The sequence below is a fragment of the Pagrus pagrus genome, assembly GCF_965226575.1.
Source record: "Pagrus pagrus genome assembly, chromosome: 3".
Classification (NCBI taxonomy): domain Eukaryota; kingdom Metazoa; phylum Chordata; class Actinopteri; order Spariformes; family Sparidae; genus Pagrus; species Pagrus pagrus.
Window position 1 is genome coordinate 29,396,564 of NC_140187.1, and position 18,945 is coordinate 29,415,508.

General features: G+C 40.9%; 1 protein-coding gene across 5 annotated transcripts in view; it reads left to right on the forward strand.

Annotated features, from left to right (window-relative positions):
* Nucleotides 1-18,945, forward strand: part of cntn6 (contactin 6) — a gene marked incomplete at its 3' end in the record, with an annotated part of 124,742 nt that overhangs the window by 70,249 nt on the left and 35,548 nt on the right. For all 5 annotated transcript variants that reach the window (XM_084349048.1, XM_084349049.1, XM_084349050.1 and 2 more), the window contains 7 exons: nucleotides 208-354; nucleotides 4,152-4,275; nucleotides 4,622-4,797; nucleotides 7,556-7,651; nucleotides 11,779-11,982; nucleotides 12,521-12,623; nucleotides 12,802-12,986. In XM_084349048.1, coding sequence (XP_084205174.1) covers nucleotides 294-354; nucleotides 4,152-4,275; nucleotides 4,622-4,797; nucleotides 7,556-7,651; nucleotides 11,779-11,982; nucleotides 12,521-12,623; nucleotides 12,802-12,986 — 949 coding nt within the window. In that variant the 5' untranslated portion in view covers nucleotides 208-293. The remainder of the gene's footprint in view (nucleotides 1-207; nucleotides 355-4,151; nucleotides 4,276-4,621; nucleotides 4,798-7,555; nucleotides 7,652-11,778; nucleotides 11,983-12,520; nucleotides 12,624-12,801; nucleotides 12,987-18,945) is intronic.

Genomic DNA, 18,945 nt, shown 5'->3' on the forward strand with positions numbered 1-18,945 from the left:
GTATCAGCTGCTAGCTGGCCCTTCGGCATGGCATCTTGACTCTGCTTATTTGGTTGAATGAATTAGTAATGGCTCACTGATTTTCCACAAGTTCCAGCCTGTTTTTTTGTTTTTTGTTTGTTTTTTCCAGTAGGCTTGATATGCACAGTTCTGCATCTTCTCATCTCCACATCTCCACAGTGCTCATTTTCCCTCCTTTTCTTCCAGAGCCAAACGCAGGAGCGTGCGCCCAAGAAATATTCTCCACTCTCTGGCAACTGAATGGGAAGAAGGAGAATCTTTGACCTTGGAAAATGAAGATGTTGTTGCCATGGGAACTGTTAATCCTTCTGTCACTCAAAGTGTGCCTGGCTGGTGAGATGCCAAGACAAGTCGCCTTTCATGACACACCTGATATGCATACACCTCTCACAGGGAGGCTTTAGCTCTTTCTCATGCAAGTTTAGGTTATCGCTTTATTTGAAAGGGCATGATCACAGTCAGAAGGGATCATAAATTTAGAAGCTTTTGTATCTGGGCAAATCTACTACCAGTTTGTAAAAAAAAATGTGCAAAGCATGGCCAAATCTGTGGATCTTATTTGGTTTTAAAGGGCTTAGCGGAGATTTTCAGGGCAAACAGAGCCAGACATTTGAATTTATTGGTGTCGTTTTTGTTGTTTAGCGGGATGAAGTTGTCGCGGGGTAGAGTGAAACTGCCTTGTGTCATTCTAAAGATTGACTATTATGTTGAAATTCTCAAGCGTTAACTGCAACCCGAGTTCACATTTTCTTTTCAGATCACCTCCTCTGATAAACGTGACTCCCTGTAAGATTTACATTTGCAGAGAAGGAGAGAATTCACTCTCTCTGGTCTTTTTATGTCTCCCTGTTTTATTATGCAATTTCCTTGCTTTATGTCCAACTGCTGCCACTTACATGAAATGTGGCGAGCGTTATAAAAATCCACACTAACTCTTTTCTTAACACTAATTTATTCTGTACTTCGTTCTCTGCAACATAGATCCCTACAGTGTGCTCGTCTCCACCGAGAGGAAAGCAGAGGAACATTCGCTCAGTCCTCTAATACCTGTATGAGCTACAGCTAAGGAGTTAAAGTCTCTCTAAGAGCTCTCTCGGTAACCTCTAAAGCTTCGACAACCGAGTGAGCTTTAATGTCTGCAGTCACACTTAATGCATATACTGTATACCAAACTTATGCCAACCATTTGCAAGCCATCTAACAAATATATTTAAATGTATACAGCATATGGAGTGGGATCTATTATAGTGGTATATGCTTCTATTTCCATTGATTTAGCATCTCATCTCCAGTCAGCAGTTTCACTGGGGTTTATCTATGCGGCCCGCAAGCGCAAGAAAAGGGAATGAGGGGTTAAGCAAATGGCAGCACATGCTTCACTGTACATACGTGTGCCTGCTATTTTGCTCACATTTGTGTGCATTCCCATGGAAGCTAATTAAGTGTCATTTGTACGTGCGGTCATGTGTGCCACTGGTCAGAAAAGTTGGTGTGTTTACAGGGCAAGTCTGTTCTTAAGCATACACGCACACACCACTGGATCATTCCCTAGGTGCAATAGCCCAGCTATTAAAGGTTCATTAATTTGTTTAATTTAAAGGACATCGCAGCCAGGGTAAAAATGAAGCACCTCCCCTCAGAGGCTGGGGAAACAAGGCCCTTACCTGAGGCAAAGACTCCCACTCTCATTAGGATGATGATGGTGATGATGTGGGAGGGAGAACTCTTTGTCCTACTCAAGGTTAGGGACACGTAAAAAAAAAAAAAAACATCTCCTCGTCTCATATGCACAAAAAGAAAAATGAGCTGCGTGCAGCTCGGCGTATGACACACGGTGTCAGAGGAAAGGGAGGCTTGGACGCCAGTGTTCCAGTGTCTATTGAAGAAATGTTAGATTTCACGGGAGTAATTAGTGCAACATCAGTTAATTACTCCTGTGTATTGATTGTTTGGCTGGAGCTAACCAAAATAACAAGCTCGACTGAGCAGACACACATGCCCAAACAGCTCGCATATACAGTAGACAACAGCTTTGCAGGCTCTCTAATAATTAGATTAAAACCAGAGTAAGGCAATACTCTGATATTACAGCTCTCATGTAAACACCTTAACCGAGTTATCCAACTTGCATTCAGATCCTAATGACATAAAGCATAATTCAATTAGCCAGCCGAGTTACTTGGCAATCCTTCTAATCACTTTTGACATGTAATATAGCTTGGACCCGTGTCTGTCTTTAACGCTGGAAATAATAGAATTTAAGTTGACCATTCACTAAACCCCTCCTCCAAACAGTAATTGTTCAATCATTCTTTAGCAACCAATAATAGGTGCACCAAGTCTGTCAAGCTTGGGATTTTCTTGCTGTAGTGAACAGGGGGCTACTATTAGTGGAACGGTGTTGTAAAAAGTACCCCAAAGTCAAACTTGAGTAAAAGTAAAGAAATCGTGTTGAAATGTTAATATATGTTCATATATACGTATGTAGGTATCAAGTACAAGGAAAAGTAAATAATACATATATTTACATGTGGCCTATGTCTATACTGTGTACTAGGAGTCAGCCAATTATCGGCCTAGCTGATTATCAGATTAGATATTCAGCATTTTTCTGGTTATTGGAATCAGTGTGTTTTTTTTAAATCTGATTGCTGATAAAAAATGAATTACAAATCAGATACTTTGGCTCTAATGCAGCATCTGCAAAGAAACTAAATAAAGAAAAATGAAGTGGAGGAAAAATGTCAATATTTGCCTCCAAAATGTTGTAGAATGTAAGAATAAAGTATCAGGAAATGGAAATACTCAAATAACATAGGCTACAAGTACCTTGAATTTGCACTTAAGTACAGCACCTGAGTAAATGTGCTTAGTTACACTCTATCACTGAAGATACACAGTATATAGATTATGGATAGTGGTGACATTTTATTAATCTCTCTAAAACTAGACACAAGAGGAAAAGTGTAACTAATGGGTTCAACACTGTGTTTATCTGCTCTCACACAAGCTGCAATTGTTAGCTTGTCAGGCTAACTAGCTTAGGCTACTAGGCAGCCTTACTCCCAAGGCCAAGTAAAAGTAAATTAACAAGCAACACAAATCACAGGTTTCGATAGATAAAAATGGGAATGCGGCCTGACATAGGCGCCCAATGGCAGGTTTTCATGCCAACAGTCTACATCCGAAGAGTCATACAAGGTATAGCCACATAAAGTGTCAATTTGTTTGTTCATAATGGCTCAATTTTTTGTATTTTACGTCTCAATAGTAACTTTTAAATAAAAAAGAAAAGTTGGTGGTCAGATTATTGTAAACTATGTATGATTTGACTGAACTATTACCGTAATTTGGTTATTTTAACTAATAACATTACTTGTACATGTGAAGTCTACAAATCAGAGACTTAAACATAGAGACAGACAGAGGGCACAAGCTGGAGTTTAAAAAATCAAAGTCTACAGTACACTGGTAAACCAAGCAATCGTGCACAGGAGGTCAGTCTGACACATGCAAACAGGCCTGGCAGGGAGTAGGCAAAAATCAAAAAACCAAGTAAAAGCTAAGTCAAAAACCACAGATACTAACACCAGGAAAGTTGCTGAAAAAGAAAGAACACACTGAGAGGAACAAAGACGATCCAGCAGAGGAACATGGGAGTATATGTGGTGTTGGCTGATAGCAAGACCAGGGGCAGGTGAGGGGGTGGGAGACACTGGAATGATGGGAGATGTTAGTCTTTCAAAATCAAACAGGAAATACAACACGCACATACAGTAATAGCATGTTACAGTGTGCATATTAGCCGAGCGTTCTGACACTGAATGAGGGAAAGAATGAGACACAACTTCGTGACATGTGTTGAAGGCTACATAGAATATGCCCGTTAGTGAATACGCTACAGGGTTATCTTGAGTTAATTGCTCTCTCATCGTCGTACATTATCTGCCTCGTGACGTGCACAAGAGGGTTTATTAGAAGCGGCATCCACTCAAAGAGCCATGTTGACAGCTAATTATATGGGTGTAGAGTTTATATACAGTTTTCTGAGCGTTGAGTGATTTATTTTTGCATTTATTTAGTGTCACTTGCTCGGCACCACTGTACAGCTAATGTGTTTTTCAATACAGAGAACACACGCCACGGTCCTGTCTTCACCCAGGAGCCGAGTGACAGTATTTTCCCACTGAGCACTGATGATAAACAGGTGTTTATTAATTGCAAAGCAAAAGGAAACCCACCTCCGCATTATAGGTAAGTGTTTTGTCTACCTACTACAAGGTGAGACCGCAGTGTGTAGCATCAGTGAATGTGTGGTACAAAGTGCTCTGCTGAGCTGTAAATGATGCCAGGCGGTGATAGTGGACCGGCTACATTTGCATTTCAGTGCAGGCATTCATTAGAAGTAGGAGGGTAATTGCAGTCTTAACTATGTGTGTCCTTGTGGGATGTGCTCTGGACTTTTTCCAAATATTCAGAGGAAAGATGAAAATGAAATTTCCCCTGCAGTATTGGAAACTGGGTGTAGATATGATGTGACCCCTCACAAATAACAGTAAGTGTTGTGTTCGATGATGATAATAAAGATTTTGATTTCCAGGTGGAAAGTGGATGGGAAAGAGATAAACACGAGGTCAGATCCAAACTACAGCCTTGTAGAGGGGAACCTGTTGATCAATAATCCTCATGTCATCAACCACGGAGGAGTGTATCAGTGCATCGCCACCAACACATTTGGGACCGTTGTCAGCAGGGATGCTAAAGTCCAATTTGCATGTGAGTACAGTGCCATTTTTACTGCAGTATAATATAATATTATGCAATGATATGTCATTTTAACATTTTCTTAATGTCTTGTTTTTTATGCATTCCTATGCCTCTGTAAAGCACATTGAATTGCCTTCTGTCTGAATGGTACTATATAAATGAACTTGCCCTGCCTCGCCTTACCTTGCAAATACACAACTAAATAGACAAATGGACCTGTCCCCGGTGTACTCCGCCGCACACCCAATGTCAGCTGGGAACGGCTCCAGCCCACCGCGACCCTGCTCAGGATATCGGTTAAAGATAATGGATGAGTGGATACATAGACAATGATTCAGAATATGGCTTTAATCTATTACTATTTCCTTCATCAGTTGTTAATTGGTCTATAAAATGGTGAAAAATGCTAAAGTCCCCAGAGCCCAGATGTCTAATGCTGTCAGACTAATTTTACAGTTTAACTTCCATTTATTCAGTGTACTGCAGTCGAGAAGCAGCAAGAGGACTCATAGAATTTTGACAATTTCTGCTTAAGAAATTACCTAAATGATATTGTTTACCATAATATTGTTACCAATTAATTTTTCTGTTGATTAAGTAATCAGACTAGAATGGAACTTAGTAGAGCCTCCATTAATACCCAACAGTCCCCTTTAATTTAGTCAAACCTGATCCAATATCCTATATGCCACTGTATGGCAGCTGAAAAACAGACTATCCTTGTCAAATATTTCATGAAAACAAGCCTCAGAGACTGTGCCAGTTCATGCAGTATTATGAACTTTCATAACATATTACCATGTTAACATTTGGATGCTAGTAAATGCCGACAGTACCCTCTTAATTTGCAAAAATAGTAGCATTAGCATGCTGAGATGCTCAAATTAATCTGCTGGCTTCGCTCTGGACTTATAGTCTTGTTTGCGCTTATTGGAGGAATGTGTTTTAAATACACAGCAGATGTTAGCAGTCGCTAACAGACTGGACTGAAGTCTCGCACCAGAAAACTGCACCAAGGTAAATTTCCTCAACTGCTTCATTTTGGTATCTTGGTGACTTGCAGTGTGCTCCAGTGGGAGACGAGGCAAGGTAGAGGCGATGCTATTTGCACCCTGCTATGCCGGTACCAAGAATGACTGTCTTGCACAGCTTCCTGTCTGTTCAGAGCCAATATTATTAGCCATTATAAAATGACCGTAACATTTCATCACTTTACTTGGTGAATGCACAACCATATAAACCTCTTTAAGATCACACAATGTTGGATCACAAGATCATGTTTTGTTTCTTTCCACAACCAGTTAACATGGTGATCATGTAGACAAAAAAGTTTTATTCAGAGTGTGGTATCATTGCCAGCCAGACATAATAAAGATTAACGAGTGTTAGGAGGTAGTCTATACTTAAGGCCTCTCTTTTACTCTGGTGACTCTCTTTAAAGCCGTCTGAGGGCAGACAAAATCTGTACCATCTGCAGTCTCTAACTGGAGTGATGTTGACATTGTCAAGCCGTCATCACAGGGTTTCTGAATACAAATATTTGGGTATATCTGGTTGGATCAGAAACATACATTTAAATTGAATTTAATTCATATTAACACGCTTGTGAGCACGCTAAGACAAACAATTGGTTATTTATACAGAAACAGACCTACTTTCCCCATGTTCTGTAGGAAACAGATCATTGAAGCCACCAAATATCAGCTCTTTATTAAACTGGTCACAGAGTCGCTATTCAACATGCGTGATTGTATAATGCTCACTGTTCCCCGGGTAAACACTCGATCTGGGAAAACTGCTTTATACACTCCATACACTTGGAAAATCAAGTCATATTGCTTCTTATCTGTTATCATATTTATGTACCCATTGTGTTTATTCACTCTGCGATTGTGTTCGTTGTTTCTGTTTGTTATCACATTTTTGCACCTTTTCTGTTTTTTTTCATCTTTATTTGTGCTCTCGACATCATTGATAATGAGGGCTTTCCCTCCATGATTTTTTCGAGATTTAAACAAAAGGTTGAATTGAAATTGTTTTTGCATGTAATAACAGTCACACTGAAGTGAATGAATACAACAATACAATACAAATTGAGAAAGAAAATAGACAGCATTTGAATTCAACTATTATTTGATTCAGTGCACTACATTTGTATTTAACTGCAGACGGTTATTGTTAGGAACATGGTGGTGATTAATTCAACTTCAACATGAACTGTGTTTCTTTTCAATATACATTTTGATTGACTGCAAAGAATAAGATATATTTTCATATTGAAAGATATTTCTGATTGACTATCACATCGTGTCGGAAATGTGTTACCCTTTCATGCCAGTGTGTCGCACCAGTGGAGTACATGAAGGAAGGAGGACTGTACGTCTTGATTTGGGGGATTTCTAATCAGTCGAGTTCTGATTTGACCTCTTCTGATATTTGCTCAATGCCACCCGGGACCTGGTTGGTATTTCTAAGACTTTGGGATTGATATGTCTTCCCACTGTTTATTCTCTCGCACAGCACAGGAGCATTTAATTAAAGGTGAAAGTAATCTTTCAGGCTGGAGCTGTGAGGAGCACTTCGGTGCACCCTCCACCCCATCTGTAATATTAACAGGGGACTCTCGGGTTTGACTTGTAAGCAATGTGAACAGACAGGGAAATATTCTGCAGAATGAAATGCCCCTCCCTGGATGTCACCTGTCGGTAGAGTTATTACAGCTGTCAAACCCTGAAAAGTTTTTGTTTTTTTATGTCACATTCAACAGTTCTACAGAACTTCAGCAGGAAGTCGAGGAACACCGTGTCGGTGAGAGAGGGTCAAGCCGTGGTTCTGCTCTGCGGCCCTCCACCCCATTACGGAGGTACGGCGCTCTGTCTTAACTCTTCTGCATTGTCTGCTGTAGTCTCACACTCCTGCTTGCCTCAGCAATCTTTATTGTTCCTCACTCTGCTGCTTATTATCTCCCTGTAACACTGCCGTGTCTCTTTTGTTTTTATACCTTCCCACCTCCTCTGTTTGCTGCTCTTCTTTTCGAACTGACACACTGTTTTCCCCTCACTTCTCCTTATCTGTCAGCCAGGGAACTTTTTATGACCAGCCACCGCTCCACCTGCCCAGGCCCATGCCTTCACATCTGTAGTTCATAGCCTCACGCTTCCTAACCTTGAGCTCACTTTTCTCGCCCATATGATCTGTGACCATGCTGCCGTCTATAAAGTCTCCAGAGCTCCACTTCCCCAACTGTCATTTTTTTTCTTGATGTGGGCAGGTTATCTTTGGGTAATAAAGGCTGCCGGTGGCTGCTGCGGCCGGGGGAGCATTTATCCCATGGCACAGCTGCGAGTCGGCTCATGTGTCTGTGTGCTGCTGATTAGCAGACCCTCAAAGTGGTCCGCACTCCTGCAGCCATTCGATGCCCACCAGCGCAATTTCACGCCAGCGTACCAGCCTTTCTCTGCTCTCTGTTGCCAGCTGAATCCCGCGGCCACGTGGGATTCCACACTTTAGCAATTTGCCCTCCAGCCTTCCCTCCCTCCCCCTTTTAAAGCCTCCATCTCTTTATTTTTCCTCTTAAACAGAGCATAGTCACACATTTGATGGGATTTGCGCGACACGATAATGCTAGCTTGAGGTGTTTAAAATTGAAAAATGGTGCAGAAAGGGCCTTTCTTATCGCCACAGCGTTTGAATTATCGCAAAGTGTTTTTACAGTAATGCTTGTTGATGCACCACTTGAGGAGGACAGTACTGTGGTGCACCTTATTAAAAGATGAATCATCTGAAGCTTCTTTGAGCAATCAGTAGGTAAGTGGTCCAAAAGGAGCCGTGCTGTGAGTCAAACTCTGTCAGAGGACATGAGATTATGTGCCTGCAAGTCCTCTGTTGCTGTGAGACTGCAGCGCTTAAACAGACCCAGTCTCTGATCGTCCCTAATCATGAAAGGTCTGTCAGTTTCTGCCCTGACTTTCCCTGTAATGATTTTAATTCACTGTTTTCCCTCAAGGAAGCGAGTGGGACTTTTTACCGTCTGCCCAGTCAAAAGGGCTGACCGCAGAATGTCATGTGTCTGATACAGGAGGGCTGCACTAATAGCCAAGTTCACCCTGCAGTCCCTGCAGACATCTCTCCTCCTCTCTTTCTCTCTTGCCATGTTTTAAGCTGGAACACTGACACTCTTATGATTCCTTTCCTTGATTTATTTAGACGTGAATCCTGCTTGTTCATCTTTGTGACAAGGAGATCAACTAAAAATAGAAATTTCCTGTCAAAAAACTATCCAGACTGTGATACAGTAAGCAGATTAGGAACTAATAAGCATGTGTGATCTTGCATTCTAACATCTGTTGTGAATTGCTTGATTTTACTGTGATACTGCGTAAGCACTCAAAGGATAAGGCAAGGTTTTCTTATTGTTTGCTACAGTTAACAAATCACATGAGAAGAACAAAACTGATACTGTCAAACTGGGCATTCAGACGGTAAACTGCCCTGTAATAAATAAGCATAAGGGGCCGATTGAATGAAATATGAGTTTAAAGGCTTGTAAGATGCCAAAACACTGCACAGCTGTTTATAATACTTCGAGACTGAGGAGTGCTTAAAGTCGGCCGGTACTGACCTTTATGCCACACCAGCAACTTTACATTTTATTCATTGGCGTACCGGCACTCCTGACAAACTGCCGGGACTTGTTTTCTGCCCTCTCCATATCAAACCAGGGACACACAGGAGACAGAAGCACCATAAAGCACTAAGCATTCGTTCCCCATGACCAATGAGCCCGGCCGGCTCACAATGAGCATCCGCATTTGTTCTGTTTTCTCCTCTTACCCCAAGATAATGTGGCAAGAAAGCACGCAGATGATCTGTTAGAAGTAGCGTCACTGCTGTTTTGGATTGTGTTCTTGTGTATTTATTTCTCAGAGTTACCCCTCCCAGCAGATCACCTTTTAACGTCATTGTTGCAGAAGAAGCAGCGTTCCTCTTATCCAGGATACATAAAAGACTGTACTTTATAAAGAATGTGGTTATTATAAAGATGAGCTCAATGTGTGATCAATGTGTGTGGTAACGTGGTAACAGCCAAATGACCTTGTTCATATTGCAAAGTAATCTCCTACAAATGAGCTCTTGCACACATTTGATTGTTGGACGATGTTGCATTGCACTGCTGCAAGAGTTGATTCAGGTTCTGCTTCCACAAAGGATGACCCTACTTTTTTAAGCCAGAGCTCCAAGTGTCGACACCCCCGCTGAGCAACAGCAGAAGAGGTCCAACTCAAAGGAATGAGTGGGCTGCATTATGTCACACAGTGCTGTCTGTCTGAACTCGACCTTATTCCATCTCTCAACACTCTCCGACTTACATGCGCCATCTGTGTCGCTCAGTCTCAAGGCAATTGATTCCTACCGAACGCACAAGTTTTGAGTCACACATATATACTTTCATTCTATGAAAAATGAAATAATTTTCAAAACAGCTGGGCAATGTACGTTTCTTTTTTACACTGGAGCAGGAGGAGGTGATGACTCAAAAGGAACCACAGTGGCTCTGTTGAGTGTAATAAGGAACATGTCATTCAGTGCAACATGACTGATTGAAGTATTGTGCACTTGTATTCAATGACTCAGTGAAGTATATTTCCCCAAGTTTGCACGGTTAATTAATTCAGTCATTTCTATCTGTTATCTGGGTTGGTGAGAGAGGTTTAGGTAACGACTTTCCGGCCAAAATTAGTTTTTAACCGCAGGAAAAACTTCACAGCTAAAAAAAAGCAGTTGATTCCTTTCACATTCACACTTGCTTTTTTCCCCTTGCGGGTCACATTTGTCGTTGCGAACGCAAAGGAAGAAACAGGGAACAGAAGACAGCAGCAGATCATATACACCTCATCAGACTACAACCAGCAGATGTTAAGAATTGTTTCTTAACCAATGATATTCTAAATTATGGTGCGTTCCATTTGCCCTGGAAGTCGGAGCAGGGAGTGTCAGAAAACAATACTGGCTGGCAACAACGCATTACATACACACTCAGCAATACTCTGTGTAAGACAAATTTAATGAGAAACAAATAAGGCAGTGCTATTAAACAGTGTATTCTAAAGCTTTCACAGCTGTCGACAAGCAGAGCAGCCATCTTGGATTTTGAGGTCGGGGCTGGTGAGGTGCGTCTGACCTTCCGAGTCGTAAATCTGACTTAAGGGGTCTTTGCAGTTGAAATAGCTGACTGGGATCTCAGAAACTCCAACTTCCTACTTCGAATGGAACGCACCATGAGACTCATTGTTTTTTTTTCCTGAGCTGATAATGGAAGTAGCTAAGGAGTGAGAGTTGCACTATATGCACAGTGCCGATAAGGGAGCTGGCAAGGTTCCCTAACCACTGAACGCTGTATACTTTTTTAATATCTAACTTCATGATCCGTTTTCACCTCAGCACCTACGGAATGATGTACGAGCGCTGCTTGAACAGACATGGATGGAAAAGTGTTAACAAGCCCGCAGCCTTAACTTCAATGCGCGTCATAAGAACGAGTCTGACAAGGGACGAAAATTAGAGTGTCCACCTGTGTGTCGTGTTTTTATCACAGCTGATTAAAAGTGGAGCAGGTAAACACCCGTGACCACTGCAAGGTCAATGGACGCAAGAGTGAATGCAGATTGTACCCATTCACGTTAAAGACAAAAGCCAGATGTTAGTTGGTGTTAGTGGGCCAGTGTGAAAGGGGTAGATGAGTCCAACATCATAGCTCACCAAAGCCACACCCGTCTTCTTTCCACACATTCTGTCTAACTTAAGAAGCTTAGTACAATCTATCTCTTTGCTGAGGCTTTAAAAAGGCAGGTTCAGGTTCTGTGAAGTTATCTTATTTTTGGCACAGAAATGCAATATCATAATTCGTAATATTATATGTAGTACAGGTCTTACAGTCCTGGTCTTTTTTGGACTCTCACTGAAAGGTGTATCTGTTTTTTGTTCTTCCAGAGATTAAATATTCATGGGTTTTCAACGGTCAGCAGAGCTTCCTGCAGCAGGACGCCCGCCGTTTCATCTCCCAGAGGACGGGCAACTTGTACATAGCAAAAGTGGAAGCCTCAGACGCCGGCAACTACACGTGTGCAGTGAGAAACATGATGACCAATGCCACAGTGTTCAGCTCTCCAACCCCCGTGGTGGTGCGGAGGGACGGTAAGCATCCTCAGTTCGCCTCTGCTGCCTCCTGGTTATCTCAGGCACTGAACTGACACAGGCTGTCGGAGGGAGGGCGGCCCAGGGAGATAAATCGTTTGTCTTGAGCGTGACACTGTTTTTGCTTTTGCTTAGGAGGTTTTTGCACCATCCCACAGCCTCTGAACTATACAGGGTTATGTATGCGAGAAACCCTCTCTATCTGCATGAAGGCACATATTTACATAACCAGAAATGTTGTCTGCGCTGACAGAATGGCACGCAGGCACACGCACACACAGCGAGGAGCTTGCCACACACACTGAACCCCATCAGGACCGTTTATGTGTACCACTTCAGATTTGAGCTGAGGCAGATATGTAATCCAAACTCATCCATCCGCTAAGCCAAGCGCTGTTGTATACGCCGTCAACATGCACGCTCGCTCTGTGCCAGAGTCATCCTCGCCACAGCTCTCACATCCAATATGAGTAACATGAAACTGCATGTCCATGCTTTGTGTTTTGACTGATGTGATTTGCTTTTATCCTTCATGCAGTGGTGATGGGTGAATACGAGCCAAAGATTGAGGTTCGGTTTCCTGACACCCTTCAGGTCTCTAAAGGATCGTCAGTGAAGCTGGAATGCTTCGCCTTAGGAAAGTAAGTGTCAGAAATATTAGCACAGTGCAGCTCTACCCCTCACACTGCTTTGTCAAATGTGTGGAGTTGCCAGAAATCTCATACAACACACAGACTGACAGACATGGCAGAAGTCCTGCTGGTCAGTGTGAGTGGGGAGCATGTGGCCAGCCTGACCTTTTGTGTGTGACCTCTGCAGCCCTGTGCCTTCTATCTCATGGAGAAGAGCTGATGGAAATCCACTCCCTGGCAAGATTAAAATCAATCACTCCAGTGGTGTTCTGGAAATTCCATATTTTCGCCCAGAGGATGCCGGCATGTACGAGTGTGTAGCCGAAAACAGCAGAGGACGAAATGTTGCCAGAGGGCAACTTCTATTTCAAAGTAAGAACCATGTAGACTTCTGCTTCCTGTTTCATGGAGATGATTGCTAATGTTTTTCACCTTAATAAGTACTATTTAATGAGACATCACAGGGGAATAGAGAGTTTAACTAATAGATATCACCATGAAACTTCTTGAGTCGATTACCAAAATTAAGACGGTTAAAAAATAACTCATACAAGTTTTTTGAAATTTTTAATCTTAAAAATATGCAAATGAGCCATTATCTAATTAACAATTTCCAAGTTTGCATACATTTTCAAAACTGACATCCAAACATTGGACAGAGCAAGGTTCAAAATTGTTTAATGTTGTTTCATTTTGTTGACATATTAGAGTACAAGGTTTTCCCAGATAATCAGAAAATACTGTCAACAGCCATAATAAATTCATTTTTGACTTGTTTTTAGGAATAATATGTTGTATAAACCAACTGTTAAATATTTATAAACCTCTCTCCAAATGCTTCAGATAGCAAAAAAAATGGAAAGTTTGGTGTATGTAAGTGCTAATGAAGTGGAGATTGTATTTTTTTTTTGCATATTGTATAGATATGTATAAATTCCATCCATTTCACCAAAAATGGTGATAAGGGTTAAAGCAGAACTAATAAATATACCATGAAACTTCCCCAGTTGATTACTTACATTAAGACAATTCTTCTTTGTATTAAGTTTTCTGATATTTAATGTTTAACGATACCAAAATGTAATCTAATTAAATACACGCTACTTTGCATACAAGTCCATTTGAACATTTTCTCTCCACTGAGACATGTTATGGAAGCAAAATAGCCCAAAATCTCAAAAGTAACCAGTGCATGAAAAAATGCTGTTTTCACCTGTAGTGTCTTTTATACCAGCACTTTAGTATATCGTTAGTTAGTATTTGCATTTTTTGGTAAATGATTGCTTTAACATTTGTTCTATCTAAGGTAATTAATTATTTCCTCAGGATGAGAATAGCTGTACAATGCCAGACTGATGTGGACTTAATGGGCGCTCATTATCTGTGCTTTTAAGTGATCACAACATCAAAGATCTCCCCTGGTTTACTGGATATTTCTTTTAACTAGTGGCTTGAAGTAGAAAATGAGTTTGCTCATGTGTCAGGATAAGTCCTCTCCCTCTAAAGAATCTGAAGGAACCAGCTGTCAAACTGCTTTGAAATGAGTCATTTGTATGTCGCAGGACTGCACCGTCTACATCAGCTCGCTTCTATATAGAGAGATGAGTGAAAGTCTTCATTGTTCTGTCTGCTGCATGTGTTGAAAAGGAGCTGGAAAAGATAGGTATTGGGCTATACATTAGGCTAGGTTTGATTTTTGGGTTTTTCTATAGAACTTATATAGCTGCTTATTCATCCAGTTTGATGTTTATTTATTTTAAACATAAATGCCTTTCAGGGTGCTTTATATCACGTATTTAAAATATTATAAGCCATTAAAAACATTACAACACAAATTCAAAAGATAGATACCCTTTAAAAGAAATGTTAAAAAAACCCAAAAAACATAAAAGCAGGGAAATAAATAAATATAAGTACAAGGTTGAAAATAATTAGTGCTGAAGGTTCAGTCAAAGGCAGCAAAGTGTTCCAGCTCTGTGATACAAAGTCACTAACTGCTGCTTCTCCAAGTTTAATCTGGACATGGTTAACAGACTGGCTGAGAGGTTGAGAGGCTTAATTTGGTAAACGATGTTTTCAGATCCTTAACAACTGGGAGGTTTTAGACAGGCAGCGGTGACTCAAACTCTATTATATGACACAATGAAAGCGAGTGCAAAGAACTGTGAAGCGTGACATGTGCTCAGTTTTCATTGTCTTTGTGTCTTTCTGAATAGGAAGTCCTGCAGTCACACAAAAACTTGGATTCTTAAAATGATAGTATGCAGACTTTATAATTAAATCGACGCAGCAATCAAAGTTTTTATCTGATGCTGTGATTTCACCAGGATTCATTTTTTTTGTTTTGCTTATTTATGAGGATACCCATTAGCTGTTACAAGCACAACAGCTTCTCTAAAACGTAACAACAACAACGACAACAACAACAACAACAACAACAACATTAACTCCAACAACAGAAAGTGTAAGTGATGTTACATAAATAAGTGTACTATATACATGTACACATGTACATTTAATAATAAAATAAAACAAGGAACAGTAAATTTAGCCATTATAAATATGGAATGTCCTGTAAGACTGTCAAAATAAACATTTTATTGACAAATAGTTCAATTATTATGACATATTAAGACTTTTGGACCGTTATTAAAATGATTATCATGGTTTGGCTAGCTTCGTCTCGGTTAGGTTTAGGCACCAAAACTTCTTGACTGTGTTTAGGAAAAGATCATCTTTTGGGTTATACTGTTAATTCAGTCACGTCACTTACGTAACTTGTGTAACTTAAGTAACCTTATACTACAACACCAGTGGTGTGTCTCCAAAAATTACGCTGTTATCAGGTGTCATTCCTAGAAGCATATGGGCCACTGACCAGGCTCTTGCATTTGACCCATTGGGAGTGAAAACAGGATATTAATGAACACTACACAGTAGTGTACACACTGCTTCAATCAAATGTCCATAAATACCCAGTCTACAAATATAACAGGACACTTCTCTGCTATTTTTCTGTCTGTGACTCATTACCAATCACCTCAGCTATTTTTTAAAGTCAATCCTCTCAGGTATTCCGAATAAATGAGGGAAAATGCTTTCACTGAATGGCCGCTCTGCACAAAACAGTTTCCTTTAAAGCATTACTTATATTTAAAGAGCCACCGTATCCATGGCCACTTGTCTAGTTTTGTAACAGTGCTTAATCCCAGTAAAGGTTATTCTTGAGAAAAAACAATTTGGCTGTTGTACAACACATATTCCCTGAAGGAAGGCTAAGAGACACCAGCTTCCGTCAACCTTCAGCCAGGAAAGAACAGAATGCACTCCCAACACCTCCTGTCTGAATGAACAGCACAGGACCAGATGTGAAGCTTGATTTAGGATTATCTGAAACTTCTGCTGATCCTTCTGAGCTGCACTGGGCCATATTGCTGAGCAATCGACCAGATGTGTTAAACAGAACATTTGAAACATGCTTTAATGTGCTTGAAAATAGGCATGAGTGCACTTTTAATAGCAGATATCTCTCTGCTGGACCGAGACATTTTCTCATTATGGGTAAGACCCAAGAGTTTTGATTTCCAAAGACAAAACTTTGAGATGAGCATTAACTCTTAGCGGGCATGTGCAGAGGGGGGGGCGGAGGGTGCTGAAGCACCTGCCCCTTTGCTCCTTGATGCCCAAAGTGCCCTTTTGTCGGTGCTATTTTTTTTTTTGTTTTTTTTTGCGTGTGTGTGTTTGTGTGAAGGCCTGTCAGTAGCCCTTAAAGAATAACATTTAACAAATGATAATTATTATTTATGTAGCCTAAATGAAAGGACCTGGCTCCCCTTGGTAACGTCATCCACCAAGATGTGCCCCAACATGCCCCCGCTGCAGCGAGAGACGGGCGCGGCCCAAAATCCGACAGATCGCACATTTACGCATTTACGCTATGAAATGGGAGTAGTGATGGTCTGGCCATAGGGTGATGTGGGCAAATGCCACAACGACCGAGGTGACTGCGACCGCTGGGTGAAGATGCAGTCCTGCTGATGTGATCAAGATAAAAGTCAGTTGGAGCCAGCTGTTTTACCGTCGGCAACTCTTAAAGACAGTAGACACCTCACAGCATTGTGACAGATGTATAGCTCACCTGGTAGAGCAGCTCCCTCCCCTCCCTTGAGCACCTGCCCCTCCAAAGGTCTCTGCACGGGCCTGACTCTCAGCCTAATTCTAAGTGCTGTATCGTAGGCAACTGGACTTGTTTCAGTTTCTTGAAGAAGTTTCACCTCTCATCCAAGAGGCTTCTTCAGTTCTAATTACCTGGAGGGGAGTTGCAGGCTTTTAAACTCTGTGTGGGAGTGTCCTTAGAGTGTCCTTCAGAGTCGTTAGGGCCACTTGTGGGACGTTGACCCAACCAGCCTTCAAGTGGGTTGCTAGGGCTAGGTGAGCCCAGGTGTAAATGGTTGTTAAGCTGTCTGGGGAGGGAACTCTGCATTGTAGGTGGGTGATAGGTAGTGTCGTAGGCCACCTCCTCTGTTCAAAGACAGTCGTTCCAGTTTGACAAAGATGGATTCTTTTAGTCCTCTTTCAAACCATCTGTCTTCTCTGGCCAACATGTGTACATTGTGGTCCTCAAAGGAATGATTTCTCCTTCAGATGTAAGTGGAGAGCAGAGTCTTGACCTGAGGAGTTGGCCCTCCTGTGTTGTGCCATTTGTTTATAAAGCGGTTGTTTTGTCTCCTCTCCAGTTAGTTAGAACTGAAGAAGCCTCTTGGATGAGAGGTGAAACGTCTTCAAGAAACTGAAACACGTCCAGTTACCTTCATCAACATGTCAGCCTATTGTTTGCACCAAGTCTTGTTTTTTGTTTAGCTGAAGGAAGTTCAGACACATCCAATCACTGATGTGTTTAGTTTGGAGGTCATCTACAAAATGTTATGTTTGTATGTTTTGCATAATTCTTTATAAATCCAGCCTCACTTGACTGTACTTTGTGCCCTGTCCCTTGATTCCCATAATTTAAGGCCCAGAGTCGGTACTCATGTTGTTACATAACAGTCTACTTTCTGGCGAACTAGTCCAGTGGCAGTTTGCACACATCAGGCTGTAGGAGTAGTTTTCTTGTCATTTGAAGCGCTCTCTATTTGTCAGCAGTAAAGTGCTCATCTCTCCTTAATGTCTATGCCTTCAAGGTCTGATCATGAAAAGAGCAGAAGGAGTTACTTGTGGTTGATTGTGCCTTCGGGTTTTGAATGTGAAATGCAGCTTTCTAAAGGGTAAGCAACTGAAATACATATGTCTAATGCAGTCTTCTGTGACAAATTATTTGGCAAAAAATAGATAAATAAAAGCTACATATATATTCTTCGAAAGAAAAACAGAGTAGCATTAAAAGTGAACAATGACTGAATTAATGCTATCTTAAAGATACAGTATGTAACATTTCTGCATTAAAATGTCTAAAAACAAATAGACCTTTGTTATATATTTTGTGGTTTGTGGGTTTGTGAGTCTGTGTGTTCAGGTCGACCTCTCAATGAACACAGCACTCACCAGAGATACTGGTTCTTTTGTTTCTCTTCCTCCGTTTTCTCTCTGTAACGTTACGCTCATGAAGTAAAGTACATTTCCCCTCCAGCTCCCGTCAGCACAGTACATAAACACCCATAAACTCCCAGCTTTCTCATGTAAACTAGATTTTCTTTAAATTACATTATATTTATCATTTGGGTTTTCAAATGCTTATTCCTTTTTTAATGCAAGGTGGCTGTCAGATCAAGCTGTATTCTAATTGAATAATTAATGGAATTTTTATCTTTGGTTGAGTTGAACTGCATTTTGTTTTGTTTTTTTACTTCATTTCAGTATATGCATCATGAGACATATTTTATTCTGCTCTTAACCCAGTGATCTCCAATCCATGAATGAATCTACAGCAGAATGTGCCTGCAGGTCAGTTCCAGGCACTGACTGAGTAATGAGCAGCTGCCGTGGTAAATCAGGAGCTAATTACACGCAGATTTAAAGCGCAAATTGAATGAAACAAGTAGTGCAAATTTGCCATGGCCTTTCATGTCTGTAAATCTTACACGCAGACTGCAAGATCACTCAAACTGAGTCTGAATTTTACTTCACATTAAGACCACACACCCACATCCCAAGTTTGGAAAAAGAAATAAATAACTGCTCTACACTGTTCATGCAAAGTTTTGGAGCAACAGCTGATAAAAATTACCTGTTAATGCTACCTATTTTTTTAGCTCCAAGTCCAGTAAAGTCAAATGTATTTATAGAGTACATTTAAAAAAAAAAAAAACAGAGGCTGACCAATAAATAATACCAT